General features: G+C 37.6%; 1 protein-coding gene and 1 long non-coding RNA gene across 2 annotated transcripts; both read left to right on the forward strand.

The window, feature by feature from the left end:
- The first annotated feature begins 103 nt into the window (after positions 1-103).
- On the forward strand, positions 104-17,734 carry LOC132145525 (visinin-like protein 1). The gene is made up of 4 exons (XM_059556627.1): positions 104-247; positions 15,509-15,684; positions 16,344-16,559; positions 16,656-17,734. Exons 2-4 carry the CDS (start codon positions 15,523-15,525, stop codon positions 16,851-16,853), a joined length of 576 nt encoding a protein of 191 aa, XP_059412610.1. The 5' UTR covers positions 104-247; positions 15,509-15,522; the 3' UTR covers positions 16,854-17,734.
- A 461-nt stretch (positions 17,735-18,195) lies between these two features.
- Positions 18,196-21,829, forward strand: LOC132145526 (uncharacterized). The gene is made up of 2 exons (XR_009434472.1): positions 18,196-19,763; positions 19,875-21,829. It is a non-coding gene; the product is annotated as an uncharacterized LOC132145526 (long non-coding RNA).
- Positions 21,830-24,813: the final 2,984 nt, after the last annotated feature.

The raw sequence follows: 24,813 nt of genomic DNA on the forward strand, positions 1-24,813 counted from the left end.
AGTCGCTCTAATCAAATACTCTTTGCTCTAATCTCTGATATCGACCAATCAGAGAACGGACTAGGCGGTCCTTATGCAAATGTGTTGGCAAGGGAAACGAAACCGCTCCGTTCATCCTCCTCATCACAGAGAAGAAACAAATAGGTGGCGTTTCTCTGTTGAAGTACAGTTTACTCCTCCAACAGCGAGTGTACAAGTCACTTTGAGCGATAAATAATAGACCGGATACTTCTCTCACGATATTTGGGTGAGTAATATTGTATCTGTATTGAAGTATCTACCTGTCTCGTCATTTCATCATGTCAATTCACAATGCGCGCATTTCTCCTTCAAGCTTCGCTGAATACAACATACAGATTTTATATTTCAGTTAATAACACTTGATAAATTGATCCACATATACTAAAACACATTAATACTATTGCATTCACTTTTTTCTTTGCTATTAAGGGACAAATGTTTTTCAATAATGTGCCATTACAACTTTTACTTAAAACACATTGCTATGTTGTTTAATCTTAGTCATACATTGCTATAGCGTATATGTATTTATGTTATTAAAGTAAGATTAAACAAAATAATGGAACGTTAACAAAACATTTCATTTGGTTTTATGTTCAAATGAGTGTTAAGTTGTCCTGTGGTTTTATATCCTACTGATGAATTGGTCTGTTGCATTTATTAGCCTGTGCTGTTGACACAAGCTTGAGGCGTTAAGGTTTGTTTATGAATAGCGTGGTGCCAGAAAAGTTCATGGATGCGTGGATGTGAGTCAATGTTGTGTCTGCCCCACGCATTTATGAGTGGGATAACACGGCTGTGTCTCAAAATCCTTCCTAGGCAGCATCTTTGGCCATCAAAATTGTTTTATTTTGGGCATCATTGGGGACTGCAGCATTTCTGGGTATGTATAGCATTTTGGGCACCATGGACTCACGTAGAATTTTTTGACAATTATAGGTGCTTGCAGCAGTTTTGTTAAACATACCTACAGCATTTTTGGACGTTTTTGTTTGGCAGCATTTTTTTGTGGGCATCATGTGTGTACAGTATATTTTAGGCATATTTCGTTGCTCTAGGGTTGATTCTGGGGCATCACAGGTTCACACATTATATTTTAAGAATATTTCATATCTCATATTTGGGCATCATGAACGCATCATAGTGCATTGAGCATTTTTGGGAATCATGGACTTGTGCGTCACTTTTGGACATCATATGTGTGTGCAGCCTTTTTCTTTCAGCAGCATTTTTGGCATTACTACTTGTGCAGCTTACTGTGGGCATCATAAGTGCACACAGCATATTTGAGACATATGTCACAGTTTAGGGATAATGTTTGGGCATCATGGATTCATGCAGAATTTTGGGTTTCATAGGCTCATGCTTTATTTATTTATTCATTTATTATGGCATCATAAGATGCATGCAGAATTGTTTAGGCATCATAGGACGTTGAAGCATTTTTTGGTCATTTTAGGTGCATACATCATATTTTAGGCTTATTCCTAGGTATAATTTTGGGGAATCATGGATGCATGTAGTGTTTTTTTGGCATCATAAGATGAATGCAGAAATGTTTAGGCATTATAGGCTGTTGCAGCAGTTTTGTGCATTTTAGGGACATTTTTTGGGCTTCATGGATCCATGCAGCATTTTGTGGCATTAGGACACTGCAGCAGTTTTGGGCATCAGAAGCTCATTTAGCCTTTTTAGTCATAATAGAATTTTAAGGCATCTGGCATTAGGCATCAAAGAAGCTGTAAACAGCGTACACACTTTTAAAACACATCCCAATACTGTTCTGTTTCTTTCTTTGTGAATGTGTGCTCTTACATTTGCAAACAATCTGCAGATAAGCGCCCAACTTTAATAAATAATTGACTGCTCTTTGAGTGCTCTGCTCACTGGTCACAAAGTGCTCACCACTCACCTGTCACTAAAATGATCAGCAGCAAGTTGTGAGAGCATCGGTGTGTTGGCACCACACCTGTTTGCATCCATGCTGCCATTTGGATGGGCCTGCGAGTGGCCATGAAGCTTTGATGAGCTCAGTATGTCTCAAGGCCACTGCTCATTAAGTTCAAATAATGAATGGATGCAGAGGTGATTATGTATGCTTAGATGAAACACGGCAGAGGGCAGAGAGATGTGGAATGGTTTTTTTAGATGTTTGACAAATATAAAGAATATTACAAAAAATGTTGCATGTGTTTTTTTGTTAAGAACCATATTTTATATATTGGGCTTTTATGGTCCATACAGTATAATAGTGAAAAATATGTAGCTCATATTTGAACACGAACGATAGCAAATATATATAATACAATACAATCTTGAATGAGAGATGTACACAAAAGACTGTTCCAAAACTTTTACTTATAAAATTCAATTAAACATTCACAGGAAAAAGGCACAAGAAATTACACTAAAACAGACTTGCTTAAAAAGCATAAACTATCAATTATATGACGGAGGGCATGTACAAGATTGTGATCAGCTAGTTTTGATCAGGTGAATAATTTAGAGACCTCAGAAATTTAGGCGTACTGATTATTATAAAAAAAATGTTTTAGGGGAACTAAAAGGCTGTGGACGGGTCATAAGGTCAGCACACACACGTCTAGCCGTCCCCTTGATTTTGTCCCCAACAAGAGCAGTCGGCAGTATCGTGCTACACTCACACGCATGGCCGACTGACTGATTACCCACATCACATGCTCTGGTTTTCATGGAGATGGATGGCAGGTTTAAAATGGCTGCGCTCTGAAAGCCACATACAGTTGTCAGCTTTTTGGCGGGACCGATCTAATGGCCTCCGGGAGGCTCAATATGGAAAAACAAAGGAATGCCTGCATGGAAGAATGAACAAGGACTGTTGCATTTTGTTCCCCTCTCCGATGGGATCCTGTTAATATTGTGCATGTTTGTCATGTCAAACAAAGCAGTCTGGCTTGTTTTCTTTCGGTTAATCTTTTTTTCTGGCGTTGTTGTTGTTGTTCTTTGCTCTGCTTCCTGTTCTGAATTTGAATGAGAGGCAAGTACAGTGTCATAACGGGGGGATGCTGTCAGATACATTTAGCAGCTGGAGTTATCGGATGACGCCCCGGGGTGTTAGAAACAAATTGTTCAATGTGCTTACCCAACACGTTACAGCATATAGACAAGGCAGGATATGCAATTCAAACCATGAAACCAAACCCATCAAACCAAAACTGACTGTTCCATGGCAAACATTGTGTTGACATAGAATGACGCCCACTGTGCTTCCAGTCTATAGATAGCATGTGCAGCACATCCTTTAGCTTCTGACTGCTTGTCAGTTTCCATCCTATTGATTTGAAAACAAATTGATTTTACATTGAACTGACAATAGAAACTAAGCATATATGTAACATTTGCACCTCCTGAGAGATGATATTCCAAACTTTTGATGTTTACGATTGATTTGCAGTTTTGTTTTCACTGGAACTGTATCTGATGCAACTAATTTTATTTAGTGCACTTCTTTTCAGAAGCATTGCAGTGTGCACTACATCCACTGCCCAGACTGGTCACCACATTTCATAATCCTATTTATTCCCCCCCCAAGTACCATCCTTGAAGAGGGCACAGTTCAAATACAGCCTGCCAAGCCACTTAAATCAAATGCAGCAAAATAAAATGAACCCAGAAAGACTGTGCACCTGTGTGACATGCCGTTCTGAATACTAAATACTGATTTTGCTCAAGTTGTATTATTGCAGCATCTGGAACAGCCGTTTAATGATACAATATTTTGTTTCTGCTTAACAGAGATGGATGGCATGAGCTTATTGAAATCAACTGTTTACAATGTTGCTGTTTTGTACTAGTGGAAGTACCATTAAAAACTTTATTAAACCACAACCATGGTAATCATTTTATAAAATGTTGTTTAGATGGTGGTTAGTTTATCATCTGACAACCATCTTATGTATAATTTTTCAAATATACAAGGAAATGAATTTAGATAGTTCACCCCAACATTTTTATTTGGTCATTGCCATTTGCTTCCATAGCATGGAAAAATACTGTGGAAGTCCATGGCTACCGTCAGCTTTTTGGTAACCAACATTCTTCAAAATATCTTCTTTTGTGTTCAACTGAAGAAAGAAACTCATACAGGTTTAGGACAGATTGAGGGCAAGTAAACAATGACAGAATATTAATATAAATATATGGCTTTTCATCTGACATCATTTGACAGGTGAAAATATAGAAATAACATACCTCTACTCAACAAGCTTCACGTTTTGGTATGTGTTTGTGTTTGTATTAGGGATTCAAATCACTCACCCTGTGTGCCTCAGCAATAACTACTGTAATTGGTATTACTGTTAACCCCCTTTTTACTCTTTGCACAGAATTATCTCTAATTCAGAGCATAATACAATTGTTTTTTGAGGAAGCATTTGGGAGTTTCATTGTATTCTGTGGAACTATAGTGCTTTTAGGTTCCTCAAAATACTGCATTTTGCTTCTTTGTATTTCAAGCCATCAGCTGCAACAGTGTTGCATTAGCAGATACAAATGACAGTACTTAGTACTTACAATATTTTGAGAGGTAGAGAGCAGGTGCGGTGACCTTCACTGGGTTGCCCTCTTCTCCTGAGAGAGGAGAATATGTTTCTTCAGCACTGGAGTGGGGAAACATCACTATAGAAACACCAGAGGATCTAATTTAACATGATGCTATGGGACTCGTTTAGAGCCGGTAAACATGACTAGCTGTTTATCACAAAGACAATTTTTTTATTGCTCAGGGGTTGTGCTTTCATAGCTCAGGAGAAGGGATTCTCAGCTGTTGTATTTTAGTATCAACTTTGTCTGAAATGTTTCTCCTGAAAGTCCTTGATGTAAAAGAAATAAAAAATAAACCCAAATTAGACCTTTCGGCATTGTAAAGAGCTCAAATAAATTACACTGGCTTTTTTGGGGAGAAATGTTTGAAAACTTGATTTCAAAATTTTATGTTTTGGCAAACAGAACACTTGTTTTTGAAAAAGCAGGACTCTTTTACCCAAAGGGATAGTTCACTCAAAATTGAAAATTCACATATTCAACCTCGTGTCATTCCAAAGCTGAATAACTTGCTTTTTTTCTGTTGAACATAAAGCAAGATATTTGTGTTTGTCCATACATTGAAAGATAATAGGGTCCAAAAGAATGCTGGACCTATTTATAAGCTAAAACACAGAGACAAAATATCTTCTTCAAAATTCAAGATGCATCTACAATCATTTTTTTATTGCTGTTTAGGCATTGAATGCTTTAAGAATTTAATCCTGTGTTTAGTGTCACAGCTTTCCTATAGTCCTGCTACAGGTTTGTCGTTACTGACAGATACAGGGGAAAATAAAGGGACTGTATTTTCTACATTGATCTGTTCATGTATAATTGAAGAATCTCCTTTATGCTGGCTCTTTTGCTCACAAAAGCTCCTTTGGCAGATGATGATGATGATGACTGACAGTTTTGGATGTGCCCCTTTGACTCCAGATAATCATGGCTGACCTTTAGCGTGCATATCTCCAATAGCTGCATTATTTATGCCCACTATTGGTTGTTATGCCACATGAGTCAGTGAAGAATTTTATGACTCACCTGTAATTGAACTGCAGTCATGAGAAGTTGGCATAAAAAGCTTCAGGAGTGACGTAAACATCCATAAAACTTTTGTAGATTGAGAGAAGGATCATAATATTGACTAATATTTCTGATCATGATTTTGCATTTTTCCAACTTTCTGTATGTATTACTTATATTATACAGTAATGTTACATTTAAGTTAACTTTTTTGGGAGGGGAAATGTGATTTCAGAATAGTAGTTTGTGTCCCTTTCGCTTTAATGACAGATGGCCAATAAATTGTGAGATAAAAAAAATTAAACTAAGCAGTTCCAGGGGAATGACATATGAGGTCAGTGTTGAATTCGTCTGAAAGAAGAAAGTCATATTCAGTACACCTAGGATGAATGCAGGGTAATTTATGGCTTAATTTTCATTTTTGGCTGAACTAACCCTTTAACTACTTTGCTGGAAAAAAAAATCTAAATGACATCAGCTATGGAAAACAGTAACATTTTTGAATTAGACAAATAATTATTGAGGGACCTCGTCGATAACTTTCTCAGTTCATGACTCCTTTAAATTGCAAACCAACCCCGAATAGAAAATAGCAAATCAAATTTAAGATGAACTGATTTTGCTATTTCATGCAACGAAAGAGACAGAAAAGGAAAAGCAAACATCTATTCGTGGCATCTAACCAGTTGTTATTTGCTGAATTTTGTGACACAAGGGTTGTTAAAGCTTCCTGGTCTGTTACCAGGACAACCAATTATTCACCATTGGTATCATCCCAGGGTTTTGATAAAGCACAATTGTAACATGCCACTTTTGTCCACCATTAAAGGGACAGAACATTATTGTGAAAAGGCTATATAGCGTCCTTACAGATTACTTAAAGCACCCTCTCTATTCAGGTCAGTGATGCTTAATTGGATGTGTGTTTGTGTGCTGGACTGGTGCATATGTGTGTGTGTGTGTGTGTGTCCTGTTTCACCTTTATATGTTAATAATAATACATTTTAGTCATCTCTCTTCAGTTTATTGAAATTTTGGTTTTAAGTTGTTTTTACATATATTGGTTGCTAAAAACGTGTTTTCTGTCTTTAATAACATCTGTAAATACATCAATATTTCAATATCAATTTTATGATTTCTGATGCATTCTCAAAAGCACTAAATGTCTTTTTTAATCAGTTATCCAACTATATTGAAATGATGCAAAGAAAAGGCAATTATGATGGAATGATGCCACAAGAATTATAACAGGAACAAGGAAAGCAGCCATTTATCCTTGTCTTGTGATTGACAGGATTAGATGAACATGCTCCTCCCAAACCTTCATTTGGAGCCCCATTTGTTTAAATGACAGCTACTTCATTGCGTTTGATCTATTATGTCTGACTACGCAGATAAAACCCATTCGCTGTCCCTGTGAGGTTCATGGCCCCTGTTATATTGAGCTGTCAGGGGGAGTTAAGAGAGAGAGAGTTAAAGGCAATGACGGAAGACAGTGGTGGCTGGGATTGGTGGAAACTCTCAGCAGAGACACATGCGCTCAGGCAAGAAGCTCAAAGAGATGCCACAGTAGTTTTTATTGGAATGAAAGGTCAGCAGTCTTGAAGGAGTAGTTAAACCAACAATTTAAAAGCTGAAAATGTACTCACTCTCAGGCCATCTAAGATGTAGATGAGTTTGTTTCTTCATCAGAAAAGATTTTGAGAAGTGTACCTTTACATCACTTGCTCATTAATGTGAATGGGTGCCGTCATTCAGAAGGAGAGTCCAAACAGTTGATAAAAACATCACATTAACCCACAAGTAATCCACATGGCTCCAGTCCATCAAATTAACATAAGGTGAAGCAAAAAGCTGCGTGTTTGTTAAAAGCAAATCCATCATGTCATTTAAATGTTAAACTGTTCCTTCTGGCCAAAATAGGATGTCATAATCCATAATAACGCTTCCTTCAATGAAAAAGTCCAACCCCTGTTGTCCTCTCACATCAAAATCAACAAATTTGTTTAAACTGGTTTTCACTTGATCTGTGCATATTTCTCTCTTGATTCAGATGACACAACATTTTTTTTTTACTGAACAAAGCAATATTAAGGATGGGTGACTCATTGTCACGCTGTCTGGTCTCTGTTTCCCTGAGTCTCCACTAGTGGTCTCACTTCCCCATAGGCACCTCACTGTAGGCACTACAATTCCCACAAAGCCTTGTCCCTTCATCACAGTAATTGCACTCCTGTTAATTGCACTCAGGTGTCTTCACTTGATAGTCATTACCCTGCCTATATTAACCAGTCTTTTTCTGTTTGATGGAGTCCTTCTGTTACGTTCGGAACCTAGGGAAACACAGGAGACGAGAGAGCCAACTGCAGTGTGGGTTTTAATGGGTAATCCAAATCAGCATCCAACAAGCAGGGGTCAAAACCATAAATCCATCCAAAAATAAACAAACAGGGAAAGAATAGGAAAGGGAACAGAAAACTCGGAAGATGAGGACACTCGGAAGGCGAGTTTTTTTTTTTTTTTTTTTTTTACAAAAACAGCTTTTTTTTTTCACAAAAGGTTAAAGGTGCTCTAAGTGATGTCACATTTTTTAGGCCAAAACATTTTTTATCACATCCAGCAAACATCTCCTCACTATCCGCTAGCTGCTTGTCCCCTGAACACACTGTAAAAAACAGGGTCTCTCTAGACACCACAGGCTCCACAAACAACAAGAAAAACAAACTGGGCTCACCCGCACCACAAGACATAACAAACTGTTCCAGCCAATAACCGACAAGAAAGATTTTGGGGTTAGTGCACGGATGAGGAGGAGGGAGGGTCTAGCTAGCCTCCGTTTTGTTTGACAACAATTTCAACAAGAAGTTACGACTCCCGGCATCGCTTAGAGCAGGGGTCACCAATCTCGGTCCTGGAGGGCCGCTGTCCTTCAGAGTTGAGCTCCAACACCAATTAAACACACCTGAACCAGATAATCAAGATCTCACTAGGCATACTGACTTTCAAACAGGTGTGTTGGAGCTGGTTGGAGCTAAACTCTGCAGGACAGCGGCCCTCCAGGACCGAGATTGGTGACCACTGGCTTAGAGCACCTTTAACTGATGGACTGGAGTGGTGTGGATTACTGTGTTGTTTTTATCAGCTGTTTAGAGTCTTTCTGACGGCACCCATTCACCGCAGAGGTTCCATTGGAGAGTTTTACTCCTAACCCTAGGGTTGTGGGTTCGAATTTTGGGTTGGCAATACCATGATTGAGGTGCCCTTGAGCAAGGCATCAAACCCCAAACTGCTCCCTTGGCGCCGCAGCAAAAATGGCTGCCCACTGCTCCGGGTGTGTGTTCACAGTGTGTGTGTGTTCACTACTCTGTGTGTGTGCAATTCGGATGGGTTAAATGCAGAGCACAAATTCTGAGTATGGGTCACCATACTTGGCTGACTGTCACGTCACTTCGAATATGTTTTGATGAAGAAACAAACTCCTGTACACATGATGGTGAGGAAACTTTCAGAAAATTTTCATTTTTATAAATGCTAAAAAAAGACAAATTACAATTTCCCATACTAATGTCTTGGTAATGCTAGTCTAGCAGGTAAACCAGTGCTGCCAAACTGGTGAACTACTATCTGACCTCCATATAACCTCCATTATTATATGACAGGTTCGGTGTGTTTCCCAGGGTTTAAATCTAGAAATCTTGAAACTACTCTTTCACCATTTCTACGTGTCACTCTTGAATGAGTTTGCAGAGGGTCACTGAGGTGAATAAAGTCTGTAAGAGTATCAAATTGAATCATCTCTTCTTTTCTCGTTCAATCTCTGACAGTTGCCAGTACAATGTCCAAGCCCTAAAAAAAAAAGAATCATTTTTTCCCTCCTAGGATCAATTTAAGCGCCAGACCTGTATGTCTTTGTACGTGTGTGTTTGTGTGTGCGCTGTGGTGGAATTAATCCACTGCCAATATCCCGGTGTCCAGCACATCTCAGCTCCCAGGGTTCTCATCTCATTTGGTGGCTCTTAAAAGGAACACTCACAGACTGATGTGGCTGGAATATCAAAGACATCAGCAGTGACCACACAGCCAATCACTGTCCATCGATCAATCCTACTGACAATGGAGAACTGATGAAAGAGAGAAAGTGATAGGAGAGGCCATGAAACAAGGCCACAAAAGACATTTGCTTCTTTTTCTTGCTAAGAGGAAGGTAACAGCTATGCGTGACTCTGTAAAAACAAAATCACTGAAAGAACATGAAGCAGAATTAATGTGCATGACCTCTTGGCCTCGTCACAGGAATTTTGTGAGAGCTATTCATTTTTGGGATTTTATGGTCTTTAAAGTCAACATAAAGTCAGAATAGACAATATTTACTTTCTTAAAGTTAATTGTGCAAGTTATTCTAAAAAAGCAATAAAGGAATATTTACCGGATGTCAGCTAGGTAGCAAGGGAAAGAATAACCAGTAGTCAAATAGCCAAATTAAAGCAGACTTGTACAAATACAAATATGAATACTACTATTATTAATACCCCTACTAATAGCCAAAAAAAAAAAAGACCTTTAGGACCTTTCTGGCTCAACATCTCAGACACATCTTGTTACTGGAATAAAATATGCAAATGCCATTTCATGTTGACTTTAAGGTTATATAAATATAAGAAAATCTGAAATACAGTGTGACATTCCTCATCCTTATCTCATACAATATTTACAAAAAAAAAACATTATTAGTGTACGTCATTTAATGACAGATTTTTATTGAGACTAATATTTTTGTTTTTAAAACTATTTTTCATACCACAGATTCATTTAAATTGGCTGATAGTATTCAACTTCAATTAGATAAAATGTGGAAAAAAAAACTAAGAAAAGGTGACCAATTACAGCATGTAAAACCAGACACTTGCATGTACAGTATAATTTTTTAGTGTACTTCCAAAGAGTTGAGTCTACTTTCAATGAACTGTTTTGACTTTCCTTAAAGGAGTTTAATGTTTGCTTTGAAAGAGCAGTTGTAAGAAAGCTATCAGAACAATCATTTACCTGTTTGGAAGCATAAAGCTAACTGTGTAGCCCTCTCTGGCTGCCCTTATGAAGTTTATTTTTCACTGACAAGTCTACAACCTCTAGGGCAATGGCATGTGGTTCAAGCAACTTAAAACATGAAGTATTAATTTGCAAAGCCTCACAGATAAGCATCACTTTTGCTCAAAGAATGAGAAGCGGCATAGTGACGGCAGCACCTTTACAATGTCTCGCACATTTCTTCCCTCAGCACCACTAGACTAATCCACAAGCAGCTGTCATAATCGAATAGGAGCCACAAAAATGCAATCATTCACTGATAAGCAGAAATGGCCTCTCAGGCGGCAAATTAAGCTGGAACTGACTCATCAGACAGAAACTCAGGAGAGATTTTATTCCACAGCAAACAACTGTGAAAAGAAGACTGAGTTTCCAAATGAAACCATTATTTATCAACACAAGCCAATCGGAAGATTAAAGGTTTTTGGTGTACTTTGTCATTTTTCCATTCATTTTTAGACTGCCCATATTTCTTATCAGCTGAGGTGCTTTTGGAAGCTCAGTTTTCTGCAACATTTGCTCTCCTGACAGTCATTAAATTGGGCCTTGTCCATGGCTCTGGATGGAGCTGCTTTGTTCAACCTTCACCTTGGATATCAAACACAGCTGGCCTCTGGCCCTCTTAAAAAAACCCTCCATTCCTGTTCTCCTTCTTAAAAGGGTTAGTTCACCCGAGAATGAAAATTCTTCAACTCACCCTCGAAGCATCCTAGGTGTATGTGACTTAATCCAATCCGAGTTATATTAAATATTGTCCTTGCTCTTCCAAGCCTTTCAGTGGGTGTTTGTTGTCAACAGTTTAGAAGACGTGAAATAAAGTGCATGCATCTGTTATAAAACGTCCCTCACATGGCTCTGGGGGGGGGGGGGGGGTTGAAAAAAGGCCCCTGTAGCGAATCCATGCGTTTTTGTAAGATAAATATCCAGATTCCAAACTTAATGAACACTTTTTTTTCGCATTTCTGCTGACTGTTGGGAACCGGAAGTCGTGTAGGCGGATGTTGTAGTTCGTCAGTGCTGTGTGGTTAATGACAAGCACGGAAAGAGAATAAAACAAAATGCTGGTCACTGGTCAATTTTTAACATAACTCCGATTGGATAATTCTGAAAAAAGGAAAGTCACATACACCTAGGATGATTCGAGGGTGAGTAGAATATGAACAAATTTTCATTCGCTGGTGAACTAACCCTTTAACACTTCCCTCACCTTCCAGACCTTAAACAACAATTTATTCCATCGTTTTTGTATGACATACTTGTGGCTCCCGTGAAAGTGATGTAGAGTGTGACAAAATAAGAGGGTAGGGTCAAGACGAAATCCAGATACAGGTGGTCACAGGAGATGCATTTAAAACAAATGGTAATAGCTGGTGTAAATAGTAATGCCTCTTGGATGACCACTTGTGAATGGCTGACTGAAAGTGTATCTTAATGCAGGTGTAAACAAGGTCTTTATGTTTCTATTTAGTCACCTTGATCACAGTTTCTTACCACCCTCCTCGCCAGCACACCATGTGTCCCTTGTTGTCCTCATTGTGAGATATGAAGAGATACATGCTGGTAGACTTGATCTGTGGTTCTGAATTTAATTGTAGAAATGGGTAAAAAGAACAGGTCAAGGACATGCTATGAAACTAAAGGGTGTCACCCTGCACACATTTTAAGACTGACAGTTTCTTTTTTTCTGTCATGTTGGTCATGTTGGTCCTGACTCTAAATACGATCCCATTATGAACCGCAACACAAACTTGCACACTTAGTGATGAAAGATTTGGTTTTTGCCAATATGTATGTAGGCACAATAAGTGCACTGTATCAGATTCTTAATTTAAATGTAAATACATAGTAGTTAAGGCCACTTAATATAAAGTGGGACCAACTATTCATTAAATGAACCACCTCAAAAGAGGTCAAAATCCATCTATTAAAATTTTTACTGTTGAAAAGTGGTACAGGAACCAGGGAAACTACTATACATTATAAAAATATTCATTTTAAGAATTAACAACAAGGTCCTTGCAACACAGTTGAGTGAGTACAGTTGAACACATACAGCTTCAGAACAGTAAGGGCAGCAAATACATTTTCACACAGCCTCTGAAAATAGAGTAAAGATCGATCCAATGGTTTCAAGAATCAATATTGGGATAGTTAAAATGTGTTCAACTTGATGTTACAACTCCCAGGTAACCACACAACTCGCTCACAGGTTCCAAATCAATATGGGTGTAGATTAACTTTCATAAGCCCCTCCACCAACATTGCTTTCCAATTTGAGCCATTCTTTATTTCATTTGCAGTTTCATGGAGGCCTCTGAAGTAATGATTGACAGATTTTGATTCTTTTTCAAAGCACGCCGGCTCTTTGAGCAGTCACTCATTACAAACGAGTTAACAAAGGTCGGCCTGTGGGCATGAGTGCTTGCAGAAGCCTTTCTGTTTGAAAACAATAGTGGATTGTCTCACCATGCCCAAAGAATCAGCTTTCCAGAGCCTTGAGGCAAGTGTTGTTAGCCATACCATTCATTAACCACTTAAATCTTTAATTAAACCCCGTCTAATGTTAACTAATCAGAAAGATGCCAAAATTAGCAAAGCTGCCAGACCACAGAATTCCAAAAAAGGTCAGCGACAGAGAGGGAGCGAGAGAAAACGAGAGGAGATGAATGCTCACCTCTGATTAGTCATCGTGATCCCACTAAAACGACCTTTTACCAGGGGGAGAAAATAGCACCGTGGGCGATCGGGTCTCTGAACGTCTCAGATGAGTTCCTCTGCAAAGCTGCTGCTGCTGTATTTCATCGTCATGTGCCCCTCGTCAACTATTTAGAACTGTTCAATATTTAATGAACTTTAATAATCCGGGAGAGGAGATAATGACTCATTAATGCAGTGCCTCATTTGTCATTCGTGCACCCAAATATATCCATTTTCAAAGCCCAGGGCCATTTGGATTTGGTTTAATATATCTTGGATATAAGCCATAATGCCATGGCAAAGTGTAAAACCCAAAAGAATAGCAGGCAACAGCTGCTACTCTAACAGAAGACAGAGAAATGGAAACATCAACTGTGACTAGTTCTAACCAGTCTGCACTGTACACAGCATTGTAGGTAAATAACTACAAGAGCAGAAAAGCACAGTAAATGTTAAGACTATTCGCACTGCAAATCAGTATGTTTATAATTACAACATTAAATTAAAATAAAAAAAATATCAGTTTGCAATATCAAGCAGCATAACTGTTTTGTAAAGCTAAAATAACTGTAGTTACAAACCCAAAAATGAAACTTCTGTCATTAATTACTCAGCTCATGTTGTTCCAAACATGTAAGAACTCCATTCATCTTGGGAAAACAAATTTAGATATTTTTGATGTTATTTTTGAACTGACAGGTTCAAGACCTTTCTGGGTCTTGAAAGTGGTAGTTGTGTTGCTGTCAGTGGAGGGTCAGAAAGCTCTTGGATTTCATCAAAAAATATCTTAATTTGTGTTCTGAAGATGAACGAAGGTCGTTTGGGTTTGGAACGACATGAAGGTGAGTAATTAATGACAGAATTTAAATTTTTAGGTAAACCATCCCTTTAAAATGAGGTGGATAGTGTTTAATTTTTTTTAATCTTTTTAACATTTTAAATCTTTAATGTTGTTTCAATTTTATATAAACTCATTTGTTACACTAATTGACGATGGAACATTATTTCAGCTATATTTTGATATTTTATTTTCACAAAAGTGACCTAAAACATTAAAGAAACAAAGAATCATGGTCATGTAGTTCTTCACCTGAATATATTTACATTTTAACAAAAATGGTGCAATTGCACTGACTGATGGCTTCAACAGAAACATATACCATTGATTATTAACCTCAGAGCTCAATGTTAAGTGTGCCTTGAATGTTTTATCTCTTTCTCTAGAGAAAATGAATGGGAACTCGACTTGAGAGAACATGCAATACCATTTAATTACAAAAGTCTTTGTTAATGATAAACATATTTGGTAATGATAGAGTCTTGCTCTATACTCTTGATTTTTCCAATACTTGAGGGAGAAGTAATGGCAGAGGTGTGAAATTGTGCAATTCTCCGTCACGTTAAGCTTTTCAAAAGACCTACTGTCCAAAATACATTTCTGTTTTTGATTGCTGTTGTCAGTCTATAAAGCAGTGATTCTCAACTTTTTTTCCACTGTGCAGCACTATGGTCCAAGTGCAAGTCTCACGGGCTGCAGCAATATCATCTACATATTACGTCACCAATATAAACCAACCAGATTTATAATATCATAGCCTAAATATTATGATATCTAATCGATTACATTCACTGAAATAAATAAATAAATAATTCTACTTACCATTAATAAAACATCTGATAACCAATTTTGTGAAATTCGGCTCGAAAAGAGTAACAGCACAATGACGTTGCGATTATAAGTTGCAGTCTGTGCAGTCTGGACTTGATGTGTGACATTGCAGAAAATGTGCATTCAAAAAAAGTAGCCAATGTTGATCCAAATATGGAAAGAACTTTCAAATGTAATAATCTGAGGTACTCTCCATAGATCTTTTGCCACATTTCTGCAATTAAGGATGATTGCTGCGTAGTATGGGCATTTCCTTTTGCCTGAACATCAAGTGAGTGGTGGTGCAAACCGAAAGTCCAGTACTCTTCTACTTTCACTGCTGATACTGTGACTTTTCTTGTTTGTATGTGTTCATTCGCGGGTATTTTCCTCACTGAGAACCGCGGGTTGAGAACCACTGCTATAAAGCATGAATGTATTTTAATGGCTCTTTTCCCACCTTGTTCACAGAGAGGTGTAGAAATATGGGGAAACACAACAGCAAGCTTGCTCCTGAGGTGCTTGATGACTTGTCCAAGAGTACAGAGTTCAACGAAGCTGAGCTGAAGCAGTGGTATAAGGGGTTCCTGAAGGACTGTCCATCTGGCATCCTGAATCTGGAAGAGTTCCAGCAACTCTATGTCAAGGTGAGGGAAGTCAAAGGTATGCTTTACACATTAGATATACCTACTCTCAGTGTGACCCTCAGATACATTAAGGAAATTAAAAAACATAATGAAAAATATGGTCAAGGCTTTCCCTGTTGAAAAAAACAGCATATGCTGATTAGGTATGTTTTGAAGCATGGCAGCTGGTTTGAGCTGGTTGGTCCTTAGCTGGTCATGTGCTGGTCCAAAGATGGTCCTAAGCAACTAGTTCCTGCTCAGGAACATGTCAGGACCAGTGTAAACCAGCTCATTACCAACCAAGGACCATCTTAAGCCAGCTCAAACCAGCTGCCATGCTTCAAAACATAACCAGCATATTAGGGTTAGTTCACCCAAATAGGAAAATTCTGTCATCATAATTTACTTACACTCATGCTGTTCCAAACCAGTATAACTTTATTTCTCCTTATGTGGATCACAAAAGATGTTAAGCAGAAATTTGACCTTCATATTTTCCATAAAATAAGATCATATTACGACTAGGGACTGTAAAACTACAAAAATGATGAAAAGTCACTATAAAAATATAATAAAAATGGTGATTATCATTTTGGGGTGAAGTATTCCCTTAAGTAGGGCTATGTAGTTAAGTTACTAAAAAGTGTACTAAAAGCCAGATGCTGTTTTGTGTCTTTCAGTTCTTTCCTTATGGCGATGCTTCGAAATTCGCCCAGCATGCCTTTCGTACATTTGACAAAAACGGTGATGGTACCATTGACTTCAGGGAGTTCATCTGTGCACTGTCCATCACTTCCAGGGGAAGTTTTGAGCAGAAACTCAACTGGGCCTTCAACATGTACGACCTGGACGGAGATGGCAAGATCACACGCATGGAAATGCTGGAGATCATTGAGGTGAGGGATTCAGAGAAGGCATTGCATCACATAATAAAATATGTATTTTCTTTAGATGCGTGTTCATCCCATTTTTGGGATGTCTCTGATGTCCAGGCAATCTACAAGATGGTTGGGACGGTGATCATGATGCGTATGAACGAGGACGGGCTGACCCCACAGCAGCGTGTGGACAAAATCTTCAGCAAGATGGACAAGGACCACAACGACGAGATCACACTGGAGGAGTTCAAAGAGGCGGCCAAGAGCGACCCCTCCATTGTTCTTTTACTGCAGTGTGACATGCAGAAGTAAGGAAGGAGAGCAGGAAGATGAATGAAGTGGGCTGGGGGGTGTAGGGAGGGGAGGAGAACCATGTACAGACTTCTAGAGAGATGTAGGTAATAGATAATGAGAGAAAATGTACATTCAGTTGAACATAAGTTAGACTGCATGATAATCTTGGGAATGTTAAGGGAATGATTATGGCCATTTGGAATGATTAGTCAAAGTAATGCAAGAGAGAGTCTTTTCCACCCTGTATCACTTATTACACATTCTGTCTGCTTTCCAGCCTCTAGAGAGAGTCAGAAAGTTCAAAAGATTGAATCCTTAATACAAGACATTTCTTTCCTAAAAAAAAGTCACTTCTAAGCCAACTAACTCTCTTTTAGGATTAGAGGCATATTTGAACAATTTAATGTAATAATTACAAAAAGCAAAGAAATTTTGCATTTTTAGGCCTGAAACTGTACACACGACACACGATATATCAGATTGATGATCAATATATCATTAATATGGTGTAGAAAAAAATGTTCACTCAGAAATTGCCAGTACATTTCACATAATGACAAATAAATGGCAAACAAGCCATAAATTAAATGTAAAATTTAGAAGAAGAAAGACTGAAATAGTATTCACATAAAACATTCTAAAATATTAAAATATTTGTTTTGCTATGAAAAATCATATTATTTAGTGTTACTGATTTTTTTATTTATTGGTGGATATTAAAACTTAGGGAGCCCGCGCATGTCATGCAAGAAAAAAAATTGTAGGGTAAATCATGTGCACAATTTACTATTCCGTTCCCTCGATTTATAAATTGTGTGCACGATTTAGTAATTTGTTCCCTCATTGTACTAAAACGTGCAGACGATTGCTATTTTGTTCCCTCGATTTGCTAATTCGTTCCTTCGTATAAATACATGTATTTCTTGGCGACGTCATCACTGCTTGCGCACGCAACCAGGAGGCAAAAGACCCGCGCTCTTCTTAGAGTAAAGGGTTTAGGCTAGTAGCATAGTGGTGGTGTTGTTGCTAGTCAAAATGCCAAGGAGTTGTTGCGTGGTCAATTGTACTAACCGAGCCAGTGCTGGATGTCAGATGTTCACAGTATGTCCGGATTTTTATTCGTAAACAGTTGGACGTTTTACATAATGTTATATTAATATGAAACACAAACAAACAGATCCAACTCTGAAATTGCAATTTATTATTGAGTCAACAAGAAATTACAAACAATGCGAAATCTACGTTAATTACAATGTTGTCTTACTGAACTCGGCATAACAGGTTTTCTGCCTCCTGGATGCGCGCGCATCAGGTGTTGTTTGTATACAAGAAACCTGTGTATAGTGCGCAAGATTTACTAATTAGTTAACTCTTTTTGCTAAATCGTGCAAATTATTTATAAATCAAGAGAACAATTTTGTAAATTGTGCCCACGATTTATCAATTTTAGGGAACGATTTAGCAAATCGAGGGAACGAAATAGTAAATCATGCATACGTGTCATGTGCGGGGCTCCCTAGAAATGACCTGGTATTTGAGATACTTAATAGTTCATGGTCATTTCCCCTATTTAGATTATCTTTGCTGTCATTAACACTCACTTAAATATAATCTTTAGCATATGAATTTCCACTTTTCATACTGTACATTTTTATATAGTTTATTTAGAAAAAATGGAATCAATAGATAGAATAGAATTTATCCATTATTCATTTATCTACAGAAGCAGTGTCAAGATTAAAAGAACACAAGAAAGATGACTTCCGGAATTTATCGGTTATTGCGCATAACAACAATTATCTGCTTATCGGTATCGGCCAAATGTTTATACCATGCATCTTTTTTATTTATTTAGATTTTTTTGCTCAGATTGAAAATGTCAGAACAGCAGCATGCCTTGGTTGTGCCAAGGTTGTGCCAGAGGAAGAGCATTACAGAACTACAGAGAGTTCAGGGCAGGACTGAATCCTTTTGATATTTGTGGGTGCCTTCATATACAGTGCTCTACCCCATTAGATAACACTCCAGCAACTTATACTGACACATCTGTGGAGTTTGAACGCATTGCCATAATCTGACGATACCATCAAGAAGCATAGCCTTCTAATTGCGTTATTGGCCGAGATAAAACTGAAAAGCCATGGTTGAGTAAAAGGGTGATATCGTAACGGCTCATGCCAGAAAACGAGGAGTAGCGTTAGCTAGAGTTCTGACAATATATGTACATGATGACATTTTGTACATAATGCCTATACACATGCTTAATATGTACATGTAAATGTTTCTCTACCTTAGAACTGCTTTCATAATCTGACACAGCTGCAATGATTTGTGTGGTAACACAAAAAAACCTTACTGTCTGTCTGTGAAACAGGGACACTAATGTGTGCATTTTCTTCACTTTAATCTGGTGTGAAAGCTGCGGTGTGACTGTGTGAGTTCACGTAAGGGAACACAAATGCCTCAACCTTTGTATTAATTCTTTCTTATTATCCTCATGCCAGTGCTAGGAGTATTACATCATCATGTTTGTTGTTACCTGGTGTGGCTGGTGAGTTTATTTATTTGTATTTTTTTGTCATGAGAGCTTTAGTTTAGTTCAGTCTTTGGTAGTTCATCTCTTATTTCATAAGCTTTGCAGGTGTCACCCAAGGGGATTTTAATTGTATAATCTTGTAATATAAGTGGACACAAATGAAAACCAGATGCAGAATGTGTAGTACTTGTCAATGTTACTATGCCGCAATACTTATTAACATGAGATTGCTGTTGCACTATGTAGTGAGTAGAGGCAATACAGCTTTAGTTTAAGACTGCCTCCCTGTGGTGACTTGCCCAGTTAACTTAAGCACCAGATCTTCAAACACTATGATTTCACTCAGAACCAGGGCTGTCAGGGGGTCGAAGGAGTCCAACTAAGCTCCTTATGTGATATAGCATCTGTGAATTTTAGCAGGACCCCCCCACCCCTACCCCCCACCCCTTAAAAGAAAGAGCTTGCAGTTTTTGAAAAAAAAAATTGGTTTCTTTTTGGAACAGATTTTGAGATATTTAGCATTACATCACTTGCTCACCAAAGGATATTCTGCAGGGAATGGGTGCCGTCAGAATGAGAGTCTTAACAGCTGATAAAAACATCACGATAACCCATAAGTAATCCACATGACTCCAGTCAATAATCCATCCTGTAAAGTAACATCTTGTAAAGCAAAAAGATGAGTGTTTGAAAGAAAAAAATCAATCTTTTAAGGCATTTTAACTTTAAACTGTTGCTTTTTGCCAAAATACATCCATAATAATGCTTCATCCAGTTCACTGCATAGGATCCATTGGTGAGCAAGTGATGTAATTTCTCCAGATTTCTCTTTTAAACCCTAAATGTACTTCTAGATCACAATGAGGAGGATCTTACTGGAACATTGTGCTACAAAAAAGCAATGATTATTTGAATTTAGACATCTTTTTAGCTTTACCCAAGTGACTTATTTTTCATTAGTGAAAGGCTGTAGCAATACTCAAAGATTAATCCTGCGATTCATTTTGCAGCATATCCTGTGATGTTACATCTTCAGTAACAGCAGTTTAAGCAATTTCTTTACTCGCCTATGAGCGCATTTTGTCGCAACTGCTTTTACACTACTCATAATCTTGTGAAATCCTTGTGGGATGTGTTTCCTGTCACATTCACACACCTCTGCTGCTGTTTTACACCTCTGCTCATGAGCGGCAAGTGTAATCGCTTTCTTATTATGTCACATAATAGCGTTCTTTATACTAAGATGTGCTAACCCTTGTGAAAATGTGCACTTGTAGTGTACTTCAGATCTTTTGGGTATATTTAAAAAAAACTGTACTTGCAGATAATATTAATAAATTAAAAGGCCACTTAACTTAATACACTTAAGTACACTTTGTAGCACTTTCCAATTAAAACTACATTTTAAATCATTATGTTAATAATATTTTGTCTTGTTTTTGAAGACACTCTTACTTTGATGTGTTTATTAACATACTAAAGTGCATGTAAAGTACTTGGTTAATATATTTTAAAAGCACTAAACTGCAACTTCATCATTACACATGTATAATTACAAAATTATTTAAATATGTGACATAAAATTTTCAATAGAAATGATATTATTTTTATTTTAAATAATTAATATAAATCCATGTAATACAATGATGTACTTAAGTCCTACTTAAGTGGGTCAGATAAATAACTCTAAAATTCAGCTAATTGCATTTAATGTTAATTTAAACCGTAATAATGTTTCATTTAAATAACATGCGTGTCTGAAAACATTACATTCAGTTCACACTTAAGTATATTAAGTACTCTTTTTAAAAGTATGCTAAAGTGTACTTCTTTTTCACAAGGTAAAATCTAATTTTATTGGTCACTTTTACTGAATTTTATCGTAGACTGCAATTCAGAGCTGTACCAGCGTTACTCAATATATGGTCTGCAATCTTTCAGACTGACCATCTGACTATCTAATGATTACTGTGATTAGATTACATAAACGCAGTAATGGTCATGGGTAATGATTATGGGAAGTGCAAAATGGGTCTTGTGGATTTTGTGCATTGTCCTGATCTGCCGGTGAGCTAAAGTCCAATAAGTCAATTTCTGTGCCAAAGACTCAATAATACAAAAAAATTAAATAAGAAATAAGATATGTGTATACACATAGATGTTCTGAACTTGCACCCAATTGTTGAAAATGTATTATGATTGCATTAATATTTATATTACAGCTTAAAAATGTGTGTAACCTTCCACTGCAAATTCTGATATTGTCCAAAAATGATAACATTGAAAAGGGAGTAATTGTGTCCAATTGTGCAATACAATGCTTTCTGTACTGTATGTGTGCTGTGCATTTCTAAATGTCTCGTTTCTGTTCACTTTTTCAATATCGTAAAGCTCCTGGAACAAAGATGTGTAATTATTTTTGTTACATAGAGAATTAAATATGTGGATGTCTACTGAATCATCTCCGGCTGTGTTTTGTTTCTCGTCCTTACTGATTAGGTAAATGCAAAACTTATCACTTCTCTCTCTCTCTCTCTCTCTCCGTCTCATTGTTATGCACACAAATATTTCATATGCAGAACTGTGCAGTATGAGTCACTCTAGGTGAGGTGATGTCATGATAAATGCTGTTGTCATGGCAGCAGGGCTGTAGCACATCTGAAGTGTTATGGGAGAATTGCATAAATGTAGACCTTCCATCAGGGACACACAATTCACATGCAATTTCCCAACAAATTGATACACTCAACCTTTAAACTAGCTCTGAGCCATCGGTCTCTTCCTGCCTACCTCATCTCACTCATTACAGCACTGCTGAAATTGATTTCAACCAACCTAAACTGGTTCGCAGGTCTAACAGAAAGGTTGGTGTGGTCTGGTCTGCTGATTTTACGACCATGTTTGAACGCAAATACATAATGTTCACATTACACAGACCCTAGAGAAATAAATGCTGGTAGTGGAGCTTTTTTTTAATTATTATTCATGGTTTCTGAAATAAGTAAATAAAAGCAATATATTTTTTACATACAAATACATAATAAATATCAGCTTGAACAACAATACACACAATAGTCAAATACTCTTTGATCACGTCTTAACTCGGGTAGATTGTTTTTTTTCAGCGCACACTAGATGTAAGACTAATTGTCTCATGAATATTAATCCTGCGTTCGCCCACTGTGATTTGCTGAAATTAAAACGATAGGTTAGCTTGAGCCAATAGCATTACAATTTTTACGTTAGCCCCGCCCACCGGTGAAAAAAAACAGCTGGCAAGGCTTCTACTTTAGGTGCGTTCCATTCGACAGGGTCCCTACGCAGTGTTCACTGCTCCCTACTCCCTGAGCACGGTATATCAGTTGGAAGTGGACTTCACTGGCAATAACCGCTCATTTGGAACGCCCTGCAAACGTCATCAAAGAAAGTAAACGATGGGGCCGCGCAGATTATGATATACCATAAATATTATACATTCATATTTTAATTTTTATTTACAATCACATTTAAAATATGTGCACTATACAATAAAAAAAGACAAAAAAACATTGAGTACTATATAATGAAAAACGTATTTTTATTATACACTTTAATTGACTATTGCTGCTATTACTTGACTATTAACAGAATTGAAGCCCTGCTGTAACTGTCATGCAAATATGAAAATAAACTTTTATTTGGTTAACTGTGTATATACGTGTTTTTAATAAATGGTCATATAATTGCATAGCGGTCTCGTGCGCCTTCTTCCCGCGCACAGCCGTATAGTAAACACTTAGGTAAATAAAGAAAAATGGCAGAGCCTCATCTGCTTCTAGTCGCTTTTACATTATCATACCTTTTTACAATCCTTAATGAAAATGAAGGAAGACAGCGAAGAGGCGAGAAGAGGCCGGCGTAATGACGTGCTGCGCGCAATGACAGTTGGGTGTAGTGGTGGAAATTATGATTATTTCTAGAGATTCGTTCATTTTCAGTTCGTTCACCAAAATGATTCGTTCAGAATCGTTCACTGATTCGTTCAGTGACCATTTCTTCGTATAACACAAAATAAGCCAGCAGGTGGCAAAAAAAGACTTTATGTGTTATGTGTCTTTAGTCAACGAACGTATTCACTTGTTACAAAAACTGATCTGGCTTTATTAAAATGTGTGAATAATCGCATTCAATATATAAAGTCTAATTAAGTTGTTCAGATGAACAAAGCACAAGGTTTTCTTTCCTAATTAGCATTTTAATTGTTTGATCAGACAGTTTGTACATTATATATTCACATTCATAAATCGGGGATTAAACGTGGAGTTGCTATCAAAACAAGCGTATGTGCACAGTACCTATAACTGCGCTTTGCATTTTGCGAGATTGACATGCTAAATGGCAGACTAACCCGGTTTACTCTCATTCATTTTGTTCACGAACGAGATAAGCTATGTACCAGTTCATTTCATTCACGAACGACATGTGTACCAGTTCAGTCATTTCATTCACGAACCAGATGTACTAAATCATTCAACTCATTCACGAACTACCTGGATACCAGTTCAGTCATTTCGTTCACGAACGATAAGATCTCTAGATCTAGTTCAGACTCATAAGAAACTGGTTCATTGAAGGGCGTATTCGTTCACTACATTTAACAAATCACATACTCTGTCACATCTCATACTCGAAGGCTATTGGCTCGAGGTTGAGTAATTCTTTGACAGGATGAAATGGTTGTTACCCGGTTCACTGAGCTGCGCATGCGCCGCTTATAGCGCCGCGCTGCTGTGGAGGGAGGAACTTCACTGAACGAGAAATATGAGTCAGTGGATTACGTGAACGAGAACGATTCGTTCACCTAAAAGATTCGTTCAAAAAGAACGATTCGTTCACGAACGACACATCACTAGTTGGGTGATAATCGCTCTCCACTTCCTGTGAAGTGATGTATCGATGTTCCCTTATTCCCTGTGCCGTGCGCAGTGCCATTCGAACTGAACATGTTCGCTCCCTTCGGATTCGAATCTCACTTAAGATGGCGGAATACCCTGTGAAGTCCACTTCGCAGTACACTTACGGTCGAATGGAACGCACCTTTTGTTTTCCCTTGAATTTTCGGCAAATTAATCTGCTTAAATGTAATTGATTTTCCTAATAGCGTAGGGAAAAATTAAAAAATATATATGTCTCCCCAGTTTTGACGGTTGAGAAAGAGAGGAAGCAGATGAAAATAAACACCAGCAATATCTCTCCTTTACTGGTGATAGACTCATTAATTCATGTAAATAATTAGTTTAACGTTATATCTAATACATTTTGTTCGTTTTGTCAACGTTTAGGAATAAATAATAAACCAAATAATAAATCAATACATTTAAATGGCAACAAACCAGGTCGATAATAGACGAACAAACAAATATATACACTTTCGGATTTAGATTTGTAGTTTTATTTTGAAAT

The sequence above is a fragment of the Carassius carassius genome, chromosome 8 (genome assembly GCF_963082965.1).
Source record: "Carassius carassius chromosome 8, fCarCar2.1, whole genome shotgun sequence".
Taxonomy (NCBI): domain Eukaryota; kingdom Metazoa; phylum Chordata; class Actinopteri; order Cypriniformes; family Cyprinidae; genus Carassius; species Carassius carassius.